This window comes from Rhincodon typus, chromosome 6, assembly GCF_021869965.1.
Source record: "Rhincodon typus isolate 14 chromosome 6, sRhiTyp1.1, whole genome shotgun sequence".
NCBI classification, from domain to species: domain Eukaryota; kingdom Metazoa; phylum Chordata; class Chondrichthyes; order Orectolobiformes; family Rhincodontidae; genus Rhincodon; species Rhincodon typus.
In genome coordinates, this window is record NC_063337.1 from 61,793,161 (window position 1) to 61,812,057 (window position 18,897).

The 18,897-nt window shown below is 41.8% G+C and overlaps 1 protein-coding gene across 13 annotated transcripts in view; it reads left to right on the top strand.

Annotated features, from left to right (window-relative positions):
- LOC109933193 (centrosomal protein of 63 kDa-like) overlaps window positions 1–6,258 on the top strand; it is a 124,428-nt gene extending 118,170 nt beyond the window's left edge. For 12 of the 13 annotated variants that reach the window (XM_048597588.1, XM_048597597.1, XM_048597596.1 and 9 more), the window contains one exon: window positions 5,671–6,258. In XM_048597588.1, coding sequence (XP_048453545.1) covers window positions 5,671–5,883 — 213 coding nt within the window. In that variant the 3' untranslated portion in view covers window positions 5,884–6,258. The remainder of the gene's footprint in view (window positions 1–5,670) is intronic. The other variant, XR_007262213.1, reaches the window with a different exon arrangement.
- The last annotated feature ends 12,639 nt before the right edge of the window (window positions 6,259–18,897 follow it).

The following is an 18,897-nucleotide window of genomic DNA, read 5'->3' on the forward strand; positions in this document are numbered from 1 at the left end:
TCTTCAGGGTCTAGGCCCGAAACGTCAGCCTTCCTGCTCCTCTGATGCTGCTTGGCCTGCTGTGTTCATCCAGCTCTATACCTTGTTATCTCAGATTCTCCAGCATCCGCAGTTCCTACTATCTCTGAACCCATTAACTGTATACCTTTCCTTAACATTTGATCTCTTAAAGTGCAGCACCTCACACTTACCTGGATTAATCTCCATCTGCCATTTCTCCACCCATATCTGCAATTGATCTATATCCCGCTGTATCTTTTGACAACTTTCTACACTATTCAAAACTCCACCGATCTTTGTATCGTCTGCAAACTTACTAACCAACCCATCTACATTTTCATCTAAGTCATTTATATATATCACAAACAGCAGAGGTCCCAGTATGGATCCCTGTGGAACACCACCAGTCACCGAATTCCAGCCAGAAAAACACCCTTCCACCACTACTGTCTAGGGGCAAGCCAATTCTGAATTCACATGGCCAAGTCACTGTGGATCCCATGCATCTTAATCTTCTGGATGAGCCTACCATGAGGGACCTTGTCGAAGCCTTACTAAAATCCATGTAAATAACTTCCACTGCTCTTGCCTCACTTCCCCGAAAAATCTCACCGTCACTTCCCCGAAAAATTCAATCAAGTTAGAAAGACATGACCTGCCCTGCACAAAGCCATGCTGACTGTCCCTAATTAGGCCATGCTTTTCCAAATGCATGTAAATGCCATCCCTAAGAATTCTTCTCCAATAGCTTCCCAACCGCCGATGTGAGACTTAATGGTCTTTAGTTTCCTGGCTTAACCCTATTTCCCTTCTTGAACAGAGGAAAAACATTAGCTACTTGCCAGTCCTCTAGGACCTCTGCAGTGCCTAACGAGGATACAAAGATCTTGGTCAAGGCCCCAGCAATCTCCTCTCTTGCCTCTCTCAAAACCTGGAGTAGATACCAATGGACCCTGGGGACTTATCCATCTTAATACTCTTCAAGCGATCCTATACCACTTCTTCTGTGACTTAAAATATTCTAGCATACTCCATACAAATCTCACTATCCTCCGTATCCTTCTTCTGGGTGAATACTGATGCAAAGTACTCATTTAGGATCTTGCCCACATCCTCTGCCTCTAAGCACAAGTTTCCTCCTTTATGCTTGAGTGGTCCTACATCCTCCCTAGTTATCCTCTTGTTTTCAATATATGTGTAGAATGCCAAGATAATTTCATGGCCTTTCCTTGCTCTTCTAATTTCCTGCTTGAGTTCTTACCTACTTTCTTAACATTCCTCATAGACCCTATCAAATTTTAGCTTTCTAGGCCTTACAGATGCTTCTTTATCCCTGTTGATTTAATTCACAACCTCCCTCATTATCTAAGGGTCCCTTACCTTGCCATCCTTGTAATTCCCCCTTTCTGGAACATGCCGGTCCTGAACTCTCATCAGCAGATCTTTAAATAATAACAAAACATAATAATAAAGATTCTCTGTTTTCATCTGTACCACTGCTATTTTCAGTGTTTTACTATTAAAACAAGTGACTGCAGAGATATGTAAACATACTTGGGAAAAACTACAAAGAAAGCACAGAGATATAAATTGACTTCTGTTACAAGTAAAACAGCCACAGTTCTGTCAAGTTAGCTAAGTATATGACCGTGTTCTATATAATGAATTGATTGCTACGTGTTCATTTTTTGTGGAGTCATAGTTCTGTGTTGTATCATTGTGAGATTGTAAAGCTCATTTCCATCCAAACAATTCTAATTTCCTGATCTGTGAACCAAAGCCATCTCTAACTATTGCACAAATGCCATCAAGGATTATCCACCGCTTTGTCCACTGCCTTTACCTAGCTTCTTATTTTTCTTTAATTTAATTTATTCCTTAATATTTAGGACTCTGTCTTTGTCATCCTGCACCCATGTGTCCACAATGGTTATCAGATCAAATGTATTCACTTCAATATGCGCTATCAATTTATTTACTTAGCTTTGAATGACACATGCATTCAGATACAGAGCCTTCAGTTTTGTCTTTTTGTAATCTTTATAACATCTAATCTTTATTGTCTGTGTATTCCTGGCTTTTTATCTTTGTCCCTTCCTGCCATTCTCTCTCATTTGTTTTTCATAAGAGTGTTTTCCTGTCTGACTTTGTCTGTAGTCATTGATACACAACATGTTTCTACATTTGATCTCTTGCAGCCACTACTTAGTTTGAAACTAAAAGTTCCTTAATTATGCAAATAGTTCAGATGTAGATTTTCTTAATGACACACCCTTAACTTTCCCCAGTACTGGTGCCAGTGGGCCATGAACAAGAACTAATTTCTCCCACACCAATGTTTCAATCACATATTCATAGAATCCCTACAGCGTAGACACACGCCATACGGCCTGGGTCCACACCGACCCTCCAAAGACCATTCCCTCAGACCCATATCCCTTTCCTAGCCCTGTAACTCCACATTTCCCATGGCTAATCCACCTAGCCTACACATCCCTGGAAAGTGTGGGCAATTTAGCATAGCCAATCCACCTAACATGCACATCTTTGGACTGTTTGACTGCACAAGTTTGGACTGGGAGGAAACCCACACAGACATGGGGAGATTGTGCAAACCCTCAGTTGCCTGAGGGTGGTATCAAACTCAGGTCCTGGCACTGATACAGCAGTGCTAACCACTGAGCCACTGTGTTGCCATTTGGTACAATTGTTAGGGTAGCGAGACAGATAATTAGATTCAGAAAGCAGACTGTCACACTCTTCCGTTGTTCAAAAGGCTTGAGGGTCTACCAGCCTGTTTGGATTAGAGTGGGGGCTGCAGAGTGGATCAGCAAACTGGCCATGGTGATGTGGTATAGGAATCTATTTAACTGGAAAAAGCAACAAGGGAAGTAGTAGGGGAAGAAGATAGCAAAGTGAGGAGGATTGACATTATTCACGAGAGCAAGGAGTGACAGTCTATATGACTGTACCTGCCTAGTTTTTGGGTTCTGGACATATTCTACTGTGGGAGGGGAACAATTCAGTGACTTGTGGTCCATGTCAGTACCAATGACAAGGGTAGAACTAGGAAAGGCATTCTTCATAGTGAGTATGAGGAACTAGCATCAAAATAAAAAGATCCTCAAAGGTAATAATCTCTGAACTATTACTTGAGTATAATAAGGTAGGAAATTATGTGTATGTGTTTATCATGCATCTGTAATAACTAACTATAATAACTCACCAAGGCTCATGCACCAGCACCATCTAAACCCAGCACCATCTAAACCCATTACCTTTACCACCTAGACAATCAAGGGCAACAGACACATGATATTACCAGTTAATGCAAGTTTCCTTCCAACTCACACCATCTTTACTTCATCACCATTCCTTTGCTGTCACTGGTTAAAATCCTGGAACTCCTTACGTAACAACTGAGTGTCCCTAAAATTCAAGGACTGCTACAGTACAAGAAGGCAGCTTCATCACCTTTTCCAAATCTGTCGAGGATGGACAATAAATATTAGCCTAGCTTTAATGCCTACATCCCTTGAAGGTATAAAACAAAATCTGTATTTTGTGTGAAAGTAATAAGCTTGCATTTTGGAAAGTCATTCGAGCCTAAACCATGAGGAATAAATTGATCTAAAAGGTTTCCTTAAATTGAACACTATACAGACCAGCCAAGCAGACTTTGGAGTAATTGATTTTGGAGACTACAAACATTTGGCATTTTTAGTAATTATTAGTTGCTGGAGAGAGATAATCTTTATTTGTAGCTAGGTTATGGTTAGCAAATTTTTTTATTATCACTATAAAATTCCATTTTTAAAAATTATAGGTTACCAAGTGATCTATTTCCATAATTTCATAGTGTCTCTTTAGTTATGGAGAAAACAGATATTTCTCTTCCCCAGAAATACGATGTCCTTCATCTTGTCCTTGAAACAATTAGGAAATACATAGGAAGGATGCAGGAGACATGGCATCTAACCTTACATGTGTCTCTACATGGAAATGCTTGGCTTTCCCACAATGTCGCCTATCAACAATAATCAAGTAACTCATTGGTATTATATTTTGAAACAATCAAAATAGAGCATTTTAGAATGTCATTATGCTTCATCATAACATAATCTGTGGTTTGAAGAAATGTACTTTATAACATGAAACATATTTTCATGTAATGTAACAGCTTGCACTTATATTGCACTTTGATGAGAAGCCATGCCTCAAAATGCTTCCCAGAGGTGTAATCAGACAAAAGTAAATGCCAGGATGAAGGAGATATTAAGAATTGTGACCAAAGTCTTGATTAAATAGTTCTAAGGAGTTCTAAAAATGGAGGAAGGACACAGAGTAGGAATTCCATCATGTGTCTATACAGATAAAAGCACAACCACCACAGCTGTGTCAAAGGGAAGTGAATCAAAGCCCAGGGACAGCTTGCGATTCAAGTGGATGCTAAGATTGTGTTCATGCAATGAATGAGAAGGGAAAAAGAATTGGTGGTTAGAAAATAGTAATGAAAACTTTTTGAGGGTGGGGGGGGGGGTTATGTTCATTTGTACTGTGTAAGCCAATAATTTGTGAATACTGTAATATTCAGAGAACAGGGAATTCTAATAGTTGCTTCCTAGTATTAGGGGCATGGTTTATGCAAAGTTTTCATTAGGTCTCATCAGCAAAGTGTCAAAGCCTGTTAGATTTTGGGGCACTTAGTTAAAGCGAGTAAAAGAATGTGGAGCAAGCTCCACGTAGGTGGGTGCTGATGGCTGTACTGCTGAGAAGGCAGCTGGCTGCCTCTGGGTTGATTGGGCAACCGATGGTGCAAAAAAGCTTCAAAGAAGTTAAGGTGGAATAGTCCACCACAGTCAAAGAGGTTTGTCATTACTGCTTCGATTAGGTCTATTTCAGTGCTGTTACAGTGATAGAAGTCTGGTTTAATAGATCTAATTAGGGAGCTGGGCTTTGACAATATATTCACTAACTTACCAAAGGGCTTTGCAAATGGTGCGGTAATTTGCAAGGACCAAAGGTAGGTCTTTTCCATAATGGAATAAAGATGGTAAGTTTAAAATTGAGAGGACGAATAACTAGAAGAGGGAACCATTTATATCTTCTAAAATGAGAACCACAAAACAAAAGCTGTGTGGTCAGCAATTTTCAATGTAATCAATAAAGCAGGAAGAGAATTCCATGGAGAAGATGCAGATGTGCCGGCCTTATTACAAAATTCCGTTGAGGTAAATTTTACTCTGCTATCTTATGCTGCATTTTCCAGTGGATAGCCTTCCCCCACTGCCACACTCACACAGGCATATGCCATTTTCATCTCAATGAAAGCCCAGCAAATTGCAGAAAAAGTGGGAGATCTGCTTGACTACTGTCTAGTCAGTGAATTAAAAGTAGTTGCACTGTGTTTAGCATATCTCCATTAAATTCCCAATTTACAGAGCAAAGAACCATTTTTGAACCAACATCTGACATGACTACAAATTTTGTTGCAATTTTGTTCAAAAAGATGAAGCAATTTATGATTTTCAAGTAATAAAATGAGAACAGCCATTTAATGAGATCGCTGAAGTTCAGCTAACTTATTGATGTTGTGCTTCAAATTGAAGGGCAAGTGTAACTGATGTGACTTGTGTAATTGACGTGAGTTACTTATTTTGTAATGTTTAGAATCCCACAGAGATGTCAGACATTTCTTCAGTAACAGAGCATTTCCTCAAAGAAGAAGAAGAACGAGCCCGAGTGTTGGAGAAGCTGCTTAATTCCCACGTTGATGAACTGCAAACTGATTCAAAATGTACAGTTAAGATGTATGCTGGAGCTAAAGTAGATATGCCTGCTACCACAGCTTTATTGTGTAACTGCACATTTCAAGAAATCTGAAGTGCTATGGACTGTATTATGTAGAATGTAATGAATGGACCATTGACATTGTTGCTAACAAAAAGTGTTTGCATATCTGCAACTGTTAAAGAATTGCACGCAGAAAGCTGACAATTTTAAGTTGTTCAAAACATATGAAGTGAACTTTTTAATATGAAGTATTAATGCTTTATACATCTAGATGAAAATACTACTCTGTAATACGGGTTCAATTTTTACAATTTATTATTAATATTGTTCTTTCATTGTCAGTTTTGAAACATTTAAATTGGGGAAACTTAAAGGAATGGCTGGATCACTGAGGCATTTTTGTACCAATATGAATGCCTTGTGTATGTAACATTAAAAAGTCTATACATAAAACGTCAAAAGTTGTATGGTCTCACCTAGCTAATGTTGTGTAATGTTTTATTCTTGTAACTGACATGGAGTTACTGTCACAGCAGTTTAGAAATGGGGTACTTGTTTGCAAGGATGCAGGGGTCAGTGTTTCCATCACATGTATTTTTTGATTTTGTTTTCTGCTTTCCTGTCTCTTTCTTCGGAATTGGACATTACTTTGGTTCCCAAGTTACATAATACTGTATCTCATATTTCATGACCACTTTGCTGTCATTGTGTTCAACTCTGCTTTCCCAATATCCTTTTCCTCCTTAACAGTCCTCGTTATTACTCATTGTCATTACTCTCCCTGCCTGTTTCTCCATCAAACCATCTGCTGAACCCTGATCTTACCCCTGTTCGACTCTCATTTTATCCTGAAAATCCTTTGACTTTACAAACTCCAATGTGGTTTGACACTTCATCCTTAACCTATAGGTTTTACGGTATTGTGAGAAAGCTGCATCAGGCTACTGAGTTGTATCATCAGCCATGATATTGCATAGTAGAGCCGGCTTGAAGGCCTTAAAAAGCTTTAAAGGCCTACTCCTGCTCCTATTTTCTTTGTTTCTAAGTCCCACTTTCTCTCCCCTTCTTACATCCCTGCTTCTTTTGTGGGTATTACCTTTAGAATTCAGACTCTAGAATAAAAATGAACAGAATTGGAATATGAAAACTAACATTAGCACAGTGATATAAATGCAAATGAGACGAACACATGTCTGCATAAGTCTGAAGGTTTGATTCTATCAGAAGTCAGGTGGTTACCAAATTTCCTCATGCAACAACAATTTCAATTTATAAACCACTAAGGTAGAGTAAATAAAATCAGGAATGCTCAATGCACCTGATGTTGTGGATCTCAGGGTTTGGGGTGGTGGAGAAGTTATGAAGCTGAAGAGGATTACAGAGATGGGAAGGTGCAAGATCATAAACTTATGTGGAAAGAAGAATGACAATTTAAAAATAGAGGCAGTGCTTGGGCAGGCACATGTAGATAATCAAGTGGAGAGAAAATGGGGACAAATGTGTTTAAGGATATGGGCAGCAATGTTTTGAATAGCCACAAATTTGCAGAGGATAGGTCACAGGAAACCAGCCAGGATTGCACTGGAATAGTCAAGTTGAGATGTAACAAAGTTTTTGAGGAGATTTGTAGCTCAGGTGGTGGATGAGGTTGTAGACTTGCTCGCCAAGCCAGTGTTGCAGATGTTTTGGCACCCTGCTAGGTAACATCATCAGTGCACTTCCGGTGAAGCGTTGGTGTTCTGTCCCACTTGTTATTTATATGCCTTGGTTTGCTGGGGTGGTTGGCATTACTTTCGGTTCTGTTTTTCAGTGGTTTGTAAATCAGGTCCTGTTTAATGTGTTTGTTGATGGAGTTCCGGTTGGAATGCCAGGCCTCCAGGAATTTCCTGGCATGTCTCTGTTTGGCTCGTGCGATTATGGATGTGTTGTCGCAGTCGAATTCGTGTCCTTCTTCATCCGTGTTTGCTGAAACCATTGAGAATTTGTCGTGTCTCTTGGTGGCTAGTTGGTGTTAATGTATCCTTATTGTCAGTTTTCTTCCAGTTCGGCCTTTGGTATTTTGTATATTATGTTAGTTTTATTCATTATGGGTATAGGATCCTTTATGTTTGTCAGTAGCGATCGCAGGGTGGTTGTTGGCTTGTGGGCTACCCTGATACCTAGGGGTCTCTGGCTCAGATGCAATATCAAAGTTGTGAACAATCTAGGAGAAAATTACAGCAGATGCTGGATTCTGTATTGAAAACAACAAATGCTAGTTGAACCTCCATGAGTTGAGGGAGAGGGGTGGAGTCATAGAGCTGTACAGCATGGAAACAGACCCTTCAGTACCATTCGTCCATGCCAACCAGCTGTCCTAAATAAATTTAGTCCCATTTGCCAGTATTTGGTCCATATCCCTCTAACTCTTCCAATTCATATACCCATTCAGGTGCCTTTTAAATGTTGTAATTGTACTAGCCTCCACCACTTCCTCTGGCAATTAATTCCATACACACACCAGCCTCTGTGTGAACCAGTTGCCCCTTAGGACCCTTTTATATCTTTCCCCTCTTACCTTAACCCTCTGCCCTCTAGTTTTGGACTCCCCCCACCCCAGGGAAAAGCCCTTGCCTAACCATGCCCCTTATAATTTTATAAACATCGATAAGGTCACCCCTTAGTCTCTGACACTCTAGAGAAAATAGCCCCAGCCTATTCAGCCTCTCCCTATAGCTCAAACCCTCCAACCCTGGCAACATCCTTGTAAATCTTTTCTGAACCCTTTCAAGTTACACAACATCCTTCCCATAACAGGGAGACTAAGATTAATCGAGTATTCCAAAAGTGGGTTAACTAATGTCCTGGACAGCCATTACATCCTGTAATGACTTCCCAACTGCTATACTCAATGCACTGACCAATAAAAGCAAGCATACCAATAGTGATGAGATAACACAGTTTGTTACAATGACCAAAAACGATTTTTGTCTTTCCAAAATTAATTAAATGGAATTTCTACTTGATTTGTGACAATTAGATAATTTAAAAATAGAGAAGAAATCAAAAAAGGTGAATGTAAGGCAATGTTCCCCTCAAGCAAGGTGGAAAAGGAAAATCAGAGAAATAATGACTAGCTGATCTGTGATCTGTTGTAAGAAAGTTTTAAAGTCTATCATTAAGGATAGAGCAAGTAAATTGAATTTGATCAGGGAAAGCCAACATGAATTTGTAATGGGGTTTCTGAAGAAGGGTCTAGGCCCAAAACATCAGCCTTCCTGCTCCTCTGATGCTGCTTGGCCTGCTATGTTCATCCAGCTCCACACCTTGTTATCTCATGAATTTGTAATGGATAGGTTATACTGATGAGCTTGACTGAAACTTTTTAAAAGCCCCGAAGACTACACCTCCTCTCACCCACTTTCCTGCAAGAATGCGATCCCCTATTCCCAATTCCTCGACCCCCGCTGCATCTGGTTTTGGATCAGAAATTGGCTAGCTGTAAGAAGACAGAGAGTGGTGGTTGATGGGAAATGTTCATCCTGGAGTTCAGTTACTAGTGGTGTACCTCAAGGATCTGTTTTGGGGCCACTGCTGTTTGTCATTTTTATAAATGACCTGGATGAGGGCGTAGAAGGATGGGTTAGTAAATTTGCGGATGACACCAAAGTCGGTGGAGTTGTGGATAGTGCGGAATGATGTTGCAGGTTACAGAGGGACATAGATAAGCTGCAGAGCTGGGCTGAGAGGTGGCAAATGGAGTTTAATGTGGAAAAGTATGAGGTGATTCACTTTGGAAGGAGTAACAGGAATACAGAGTACTGGGCTAATGGTAAGATTCTTGGTAGTGTGGATGAGCAGAAAGATCTCGGTGTCCATGTGCATAGATCACTGAAAGTTGCCACCCAGGTTGATAGCGTTGTTAAGAAGGTGTACAGTATGTTAGGTTTTATTGGTAGAGGGATTGAGTTTCGGAGCCATGAGGTCATGTTGCAGCTGTACAAAACTCTGGTGCGGCCGCACTTGGAGTATTGCGTACAGTTCTGGTCGCCGCATTATAGGAAGGATGTGGAAGCATTGGAAAGGGTGCAGAGGAGATTTACCAGGATGTTGCCTGGTATGGAGGGAAGGTTTATGAGGAAAGGCTGAGGGTCTTGAGGCTGTTTTCGTTAGAGAGAAGAAGGTTAAGAGGTGACTTGATAGAGACATACAAGATGATCAGAGGATTAGATAGGGTGGACAGTGGGAGCCTTTTTCCTCGGATGGTGATGGCTAGCACGAGGGGACATAGCTTTAAATTGAGGGGTGATAGATGTAGGACAGATGTCAGAGGTAGGTTCTTTACTCAGAGAGTAGTAAGGGTGTGGAATGCCCTGCCTGCAAAAATAGTAGACTCGCCAACTTTAAGGGCATTTAAATGGTCATTGGATAAACGTATGGATGATAATGGAATAGTTTAGGTTAGATGGGCTTCAGATTGGTTTCACAGGTCGGTGCAACATCGAGGGCCGAAGGGCCTGTACTGCGCTGTAATGTTTTATGTTCTATGGTCCCAAAATGAGGCGTTCCACTCCCAAACATCCCAGATGTCCTTGCATTTCAAGGACCGCAACATCCCCCCCTTCAGTGGTCAAAAACACCCTCGACCGCATCTCTTGCGTTTCCCGCACCTCAGCCCTCACACCCCCTCCCCGCAATAAACGCAAAGACAGAATTCCCCTTGTCCTCACGTCTCACCCCATTAACCTCCGGATTCAACGCATCATTCTCCGCCACCTGCAATCTGACCCCACTACAAAAGATATATTTCCCTCCCCACCCTTATCTGCCTTCCGGAGGGACCGGTCTCTCCGCGACTCCCTTGTCAGTTCCACACTCCCCACAAGCCCCACCACTCCCAGTACCTTTCACTGCAACCGCAGGAGGTGCTACACCTGCGCCTACACGTTCCCCCCTCACCTCCATCCCAGGCCCCAAAAAGCCTTCCAAGTCAGACAGATGTCCACCTGCACATCCGCTAATGTGGTATATTGTATCCGCTGTTCCCGATGTGGCTTCCTCTACATCGGTGAGATCAAGCGGAGACTCGGAGACCGCTTCGTAGAACACCTACGCTCGGTTCGCAACAAACAACAACACCTCCCAGTCGCGAACTACTTCAACTCCCCCTCCCACTCCCTGGACGACATGTCCATCCTGGGCCTCCTCCAGTGTCACAACAACGCCATCCGGAAACTGGAGGAGCAGCTCATATTCCGCCTTGGAAGCCTACAACTGAATGGTCTCGAAGTGGACTTTACTAGCTTCAAAATCTCCCCATCCCCAGCCTCATTCCAAAACCAACCCTCCCTCTCATCCCCGCCTCCTTGACCTTTCCGTCTTCTCTTCCACCTATCCGCTCCTTCCACCTCACTGACCAATCCCCACCACTACCTACCTGCTATCACCATCCCACACCTTCCCCAGCCCAATGCCCCTCCCCCAATTTATTTCAGAGACCCTTCCCCTCCCCCATTTCTGAAGAAGGGTCTGAACCCGAAACGTCAGCTTTCCTGGTCCTCTGATGCTGCCTGGCCTGCTGTATTCCTCCAGCTCCACACTATGTTAAAAGGCCCGTCAGCTGAAAATTGAGAGCACAGTGAGCTGTCCAGGTGGAAGCTGGTTTGCCGCCCACGTTTATGCTGGACTGCTGAGAGGCTGTACATGGCTCACAGGTCCACATTTATGACATCCATCCTTCAAGGTCTCCTCATCAAATACTGAATGCTGGTTTCAGAATGTCACACCTCTTATAGGATTCCTGCACAGCTTACCTCTTTCTATCCTTCTGATTGCTGTTTGAATTCTTTCTGCTGTGTACTATGCTCTGCTTCTGGCACTTATGATCTAGAAAATATTCAGCAACCTCTCTATCCTACAATGAATCCAACTTCCCCTAAAGCAGAGAAACCCCTCAACTGCATAAGTGGGCTTCCAAAACATACAAAATAACCTGAAGTCACTATGTGTTGCAGAAATTTCAGGCTATAGGTCATACTCATTCCTTCATTTGAATTAGGCATTTACATCAGCAACTTTGAGGAGAGTCAGTCTCAGGACCCATGAGAGAAGGAACAGAATGAGGAGGGGGGGGCATTGAGAGGATGTGATTTAAAAGGAGGAAGTTGGAGGAGCAAAGAAGAAGGACAGAGAAGAACAGGAAGGAAAGAGACAGGAGGAGATTGAAGTGGAGGCTCTGGAAGACTATTATTGCCCTATTGTTTTTGCATTCAGAAAACTGCCTTAATATTTGCTCTTCTAACTCTCTCCCATTATTTGAGGACCACATGTGGCAGTGTGTTTTCCCAATTGTTTTTGACTTCAACCCATATGGCCTCATTTGATTCTCATTTAGTATATTATTCCTCCTCATGGCTGTGACTATTCTTTAACAACTAATGCTATACCCACCTCTTCCGCTCTTTCTACCCTGCCTAAAAGCTCTATATCTATGGATACTGAACTGCCACCTTTGTCCCTCCATATGCCAAGTTTTAGTTATTGTAAATATATCATGTTGCCATGTGTGTTTCTATGCCCTTAGCTCATTAGAACTCTTTTATTTTGTTCCCTTTCCATTTCCATATATACTTTTCAATACAGCCAATTTGCCATGCTGAAGTTTCTGATGCTTTGCTTCAGTTGTCTTTCAGAGTCACTAGCGATATTTCTGCCAACTGTTCCTTGCTTTGAATTTGTCCTCAAGTTCCCAGCACCCTGCCAATATTAATTAAATCCTCCCTAACAGCAGTAGAGAGTCTCCATGAAAGAATATTGTTCAGTCTAGACTGCCCAGCTTGTACAGGTCCCATCTTCCCCAAAAGCCCAAAAATTTGATGCCCTCCCTCCTTCACAAGCTTTCTAACCAGGTGTTCAACCATTCAATTTTCTTATTTCTACTCTCACTAGCAAGGAATAAGTCTGAGATTCCTGTTTTAGACATTTTGCCTTTCAATACCCTACCTTTCAATACTTAGCTTCATGAAACCTGCTTTCAGGACCTCATCCCCATTCCAAGCAAAGTAATTAGAACCAATTTCTAACTGATCACTCTATCCCAGAAGTGTGTCCTGCAGCATCTCTGTATCATCCTTTATCCTGGCACCAGAGGCAACATATCATCCCAGAGTTATGATGATGGTTGCAGAAACGTCAACCTGATTCCCTGACTATAGACTCCCCTATTGTTATTGCTCTTCTCCTCTTCTTTCTCCTTCACCATCCTGTACAGCTGAGCTGCCCATGGTGGTGATAATATAACCAATCTCTGTGTTATGCAGTCTGTTGTTCTCTTAACTAGTGATTGATATAGTGATAGCAATTAAATCTGTGCTTTCTCCATTATTTTTCTCTTCCTTCTCCAGCATATGGAGTGGGAATGGGTGCTTGATTTTCCCCTCTTCTGGTTCCTCTGAGAAGTAAGGTGGATTATGCTCCTGACAACCTCCAGTGATAAAACTTGAAGTCCTAGCTGCAGCATGCATAATTATGACAAGTAGATGCAGCTGATGAGACCATTGGAGTTGGGGGTGAGATGGATTTGGGGAATTTGGGATCAGGAATAGTTGTGGATGTGGATGGAAGCTGGAGTGCACATATTTCCTTGGATGGGACCTTCTCCACTCTGGCTCAATGGGCCTGCCACTCCCTCCCTGATTCTAACCAGCATCAGTCCACCTAAAGGGGACTGATCTCATAGAATCAATTGGCAACTGTGTTTGTGTGTAAGGACTCAAATGATTGAAAAGATGAAATGTACTGGAAGAGCGTCTGGATGCATTATATGAATGTTAGTGCGTAAATGACACAGAATGCAGTGTGTTGTAGGTGTCATGCTGCTTGACATATGTTTGTTGAGAAGTATGCACGTGACATGAGATCTTACCACTCACATTAAATTATTAATGTTTTTGCAGTACTGGAGCCTTGATCAAGAGACAGAGTTCTGTCCCACTTCAATGATTTCCTATCATATGCACAACATTACATGTCATTTCTCTACTCCTTTGCATTTCATCCTACCAGACTCTCCAGTGCTACTCTAGTAACCTGTGAGCTTACTTGCTTCATGACTAAAACATCTTGACACATGTCACTGACTGACAAATTTTGGGATCTGTGCATGTGGAGACAACATATCTTTCCACAAAAATTGCTCCAAATTAGCATGGTCTCCAGTTTAGCATTTCTAAGCACATAATTAAATTGTGGCAATCAGCAATTAGCCAAAAAAATTGCATTGAAACCAGACATTTAATTTGGCATTTTCTATCAGCACAATGAAAACAGCAGTTAAGTTGCAATCTACCCCCACTATCCTTCACACCACCAACTCTTACCATTATCAAAGTCTCAGCATACACTCCAATTGCACTGCATCAAGCTGTCTCCAAGCTCTTACTGCATACTTAATATGCTAATGCAGGAAATAGTTCCTGGTCATTTTCTATGAACTTTCTCAATTTTGACTTTGCGGCCCCCAAATAGTGGGAGAGAGTTAGAAGAGCAACTATTAAGGCAATTTTCTGACTGCAAAAACAATAGAACAAAATAGTCTTCCGGATCTCCTGGATTGGAGAACTACATGTAAGAATCTGTTCCGAATTTACCTTTTTGCCAAAGGGTATGTTTTATGGGATGTTACGATATTGGAACCGTTAATTCGTAATAGGTACTGTATCTATTATTCTTTTATGTTTTCCAATAGTTAAGTCATTCTGAATTCCTCTTTCTTTTGTTTGTTTTTTAACAAGTGTTTAAATAAATTAGTTTTGCTTAACATTGAGTAGTTTAACCAGTCACATCATAACTGAAACACAACACTTCCCATCTACCTTTAAAATAAGAAAATGTTAGGGTCTAGGCTACAATATTTTGAGGGGGTCTGGTCTGATCCATAACACTTTCAATTCAGGTGCAACCCATCCTTCTTATACAGTTCACCTCTACCCCAGAAGAAATTCCAAAGATCCAAAAATGTGTATCCTTCTCCCCAGCACCAGCTCCTCAGCCATGTGTTCATCTGCTCTAACCTCCTATTCCTGTTCTCACTAGCTCATGGCACTGGGAGTAATCCAGATATTACTAGCCTTGAGGACCTACTTTTTTACCTCCTGCCTGATTTCCTACATTCTCTCCTCAGAACTTCGTCCTTTTCTCTTCCTATGTCGTTAGTACCAACGTGAACAACAACTTCCTGCTAGTCATTCTCTCCTTTGAGAATATTCTGCACCCTCTCCAAGACATCATTGACCCTGGCACCAGAGAGGCAAAACACCATTCTGATGACTCGCTATCGGCCGCAGAAATGTCTGTCTGTGCCTCTGTCTAGAGAGTTCCCTATCACAATTGATCGCTTGGAACCTGACATACTCCTTGTTACAGTAGAGCCAGTCTTGGTACCAGAAACTTCACTGTCAGTGCTACATTCCTCTGAGATTCCATCATCCCCTACATTTTCGAAAATAGCATACTTGAGATGGGGCTATCCCCAGGAGGCTCCTGCACTACCTGCTCATCCCTCCTACCTTTCCTAGAGCCAACCTATCTACCTGACTGTATCTGCAGTTTTTCTAGCTTCCTGAAACTGCCATCCATCACACCCCTGTCTCCTGTAAATTCCTCATTGCCCGAACCACTGGTCCGACCAATCCATGTGATCAGATAGGATTCTCAACCAATCACATTTCATGCAGACATAATAATCAGGAACATTGAAATTCTTCCTAATCTCCTATATCCGAAAGGAAACATATAATATCACTCTATTAAATGCCATCTTTGCACCCCAACAATCTACAGACCCAGAAAAAAAGCAGTCCTCCTGTTCTAAAAAACACTGCTCCAGGATAACTTAGTACCTATGTTTTATATCAAAAAAATTTAATCAAGAGTCAAAATCAGCATGGCTTCATCAAGGGGAAGTCATGCCTGACAAACCTGTTAGAATTCTTTGAGGAAGTAACAAGCAGGTTAGACCAAGGAGAGCCAATAGATGTTATCTACCTGGACTTCAAGAAGGCCTATGACAGGGTGCCGCACAGGAGGCTGCTGAGTAAGATAAGGGCTCATAGGTTTAGAGACAAGGTACTAGCATGGATAGAAGATTGGCTGTCTGGCAGAAAGCAGAGAGTGGGGTTAGAAGGGTCTTTCTCAGGATGACAGCCAGTGACAGGTAGTGTTCCACAAAGGTCAGTGTTGGGACCTCAACTTTTCACTTTCTACATTAATGATCTAGATGAAGGAGGTGAGGGCATTCTGGCTAAGTTTGCAGACCATACAAAGATAGGTAGAGGGACAGGTAGTATTGAGGAGGTGGGGAGGCTGCAGAAGGATTTGGACAGGTTAGGAGAGTGGGCAAAGAATTGGCAGATGGAGTACAATGTGGGAAAGTGTGAGGTCATGCACTTTGATAAGAATAGAAGCATGGACTATTTTCTAAATGGGGAGAAAATTCAGAAGTCTGAAGTGCAAAGTGACTTGGGAGTTCTAGTCCAGGATTCTCTCAAGGTAAACTTGCAGGTTGAGTCAGTAGTTAGGAAGGCAAATGCAACTTTGGCATTTATTTTGAGAGGACTCAAATATAAAAGCAGTGATGCATTTCTGAGGTTCTATAAAGCTCTGGTCAGGCCACATTTGGAGTATTGTGTGCAGTTTTGGGCCCCGTGTCTCATGTGTATTGGTCCTGGAGTGGGTTCAGAGGAGGTTCACAAGAATGTTCCCAGGAATGAAAAGCTTAACATATGAGGAACATTTGAGGACGCTGGGTCTATACTAGATGGAGTTTAGAAGGATGATGGAAGATCTAATTGAAACTTACAGAATACTGAATGGTCTGGACAGATTGGATGCGGGGATGATGTTTCCATTGGTAGGAGAGACTAGGACTTGAGGGCACAGCATTAGAGTAAAGGGAAAACCTTTTAGATCTGAGGTAAGGAGAAACTTCTTCAGCCAGAGAGTGGTGAATCTATGAAATTCACTGCCATATAAGGCTGTGGAGACCAGGTCATTGAGTATATTTAAGACAGAGATAGATAGATTCTTGATTGTCAAGAAGACCAAGGGTTACGGGGACAGAGGGGGTGAATGGGGTTGTGAAATTCATCAGCAATGACTGATGGCAGAGCAGACTCAATGGGCTGAATGGCCTAATTTCTGTTCCTATGTCTTATGGTCTTACAGTCTTATTTTGGGTATAATGACCATAATTCCATAATTTTTCAGATAATTGTGGATAAAGATAGGAGTGGACCTTGAATGTAGGTGTTAAATCAGGGGAAGGCCAACTATAACTGAATTAGACAAGATTTGGAGAATGTAGATCAGGAGTGGCTGTTTTAGGGTAAATTTACATCTGACATGTGGAAGTCTTTTAAAAAGCAGTTGATTAGAGTGCAGGATCGGCATGTTCCTTTGAAAACGAAGGACAGGAATGGCAGAATTCAGGAACATTGGATTATGGGTAATTATAAGCTTCATCAAAAAAAGGAAGCATACCTAAGATTTAGGCATCTAAAAGTAGACAAAGTGCTTGAAGAATATAGAGTAAGCAGGAAGGAGCTCAAAAGGGAAGTTAGGAGGACTAAAAGGAGCTATGAAATATCCTTGGCCAAATGGGTTAAGGAGAATCCAAAAGCGTGTTATATATATATTAGGACCAAGAGGGTAGCTTAGGGAAAGAGTAGGCCAACTCAAGGATAAAAGAGGGTGATTATGTATGGAGCCAGAAGAAATGGGGGAAGATCCTTAAATGAGTATTTTACATCAGTATTCACCAAAGAGAGGAAAGAGAGGGATGTTTAGGTTAGGGAAATACTCTCCGGCAAGTCAACATTATGAAGAAGGAGGTTTTGAGTGTCTTGAAATACATTAAGATAGACAAGTCCCCAGGGCCAGATAGGATCTATCCCAGGATACAGTGGGCGTCAAGGGGGGAATAGCTGGGGCCTTAACAGATATATTCACATCGTCTTTGACCTCAGGCAAGGTTCCAGAGGCGTGGAGAATGGCCAATTTTGTTCCTTTGTTTAAGAAGGGAAACAGAGAGAATCCAGGTACAGTAATAATTAAAAGCCAATGAGCCTGACGTCAATGGTGGGGAAGCTCTTGGAGAAGATATTGAGAGACAGCATTTATTCACACTTGTTAGTGATAGGCAGCAGAGGGAAGGTCATGTCTCACCAATTTGATTGAGTTTTTTTTGAGGTGAGAAGAATGATTAACGTGGGATAGGCAGTAGATGTTGTCTACATGGACTTTAGGAAGGCATTTGATAAGTTACCTCATGGCAGGCTGATACAGAAAGTAGAGTCCTATGGGATCCAGGGTGAGCTGGCTAGATGAATAGGAAACTGGCTTGGTCAATAGAAGACAGACAGTAGTACTGGAAATATGCTTTTTGGAATAGAGATCAGTAACTCGTGGCGTTCCACAGGGATCACGTTACGACCTTTGTTGTTTGTAATATATATAAATGATCTGGAGGCAAATGTAGGTGATCTGAATGATAAGTTGGCAGATGACACCAAAATTGGCGGAGTTGCAGATAGTCAGCAGGACTGTCAAGGGTTACAGCAAGATAAAGATAGATTGTTGATCTGGGAAGAGAAATGGCAGATGGAGTTTAATCTAGACAAATGCAAGATGGTGCATTTTGGAAGATCAAATTCAGGTAAAAATTATATAATAAATAGCAGAACCCTTCGGAGCATTGACAGACAGGGGGATCTGAGCGTATGGTTCCATAGATCCCTAAAAGTAGTAACACAGGTGGATAAGGTAGTCAAGATGGCATACAGCCATCTGTAAAAGTTGGCAAGTTATGTTACAGCTGTACAAAACTTTAGTTAGGCCACTTTTGGAATACTACATGCAGTTCTGGTCACCATGGATGCTTTGGGGAGGGTGCAGAGAAGGTGTACAAGCATGTTGCCTGGTTTGGAGGGTTTCAGTCATGAGGAGAGGTTGGATAAACTCAAGATAACAAGGTGTAGAGCTGGATGAACACAGCAGACCAAGCAGCATCATAGGAGCAGGAAGGCTGACGTTTCGGGCCTAGACCCTTCATCAGATTTTCTGATGAAG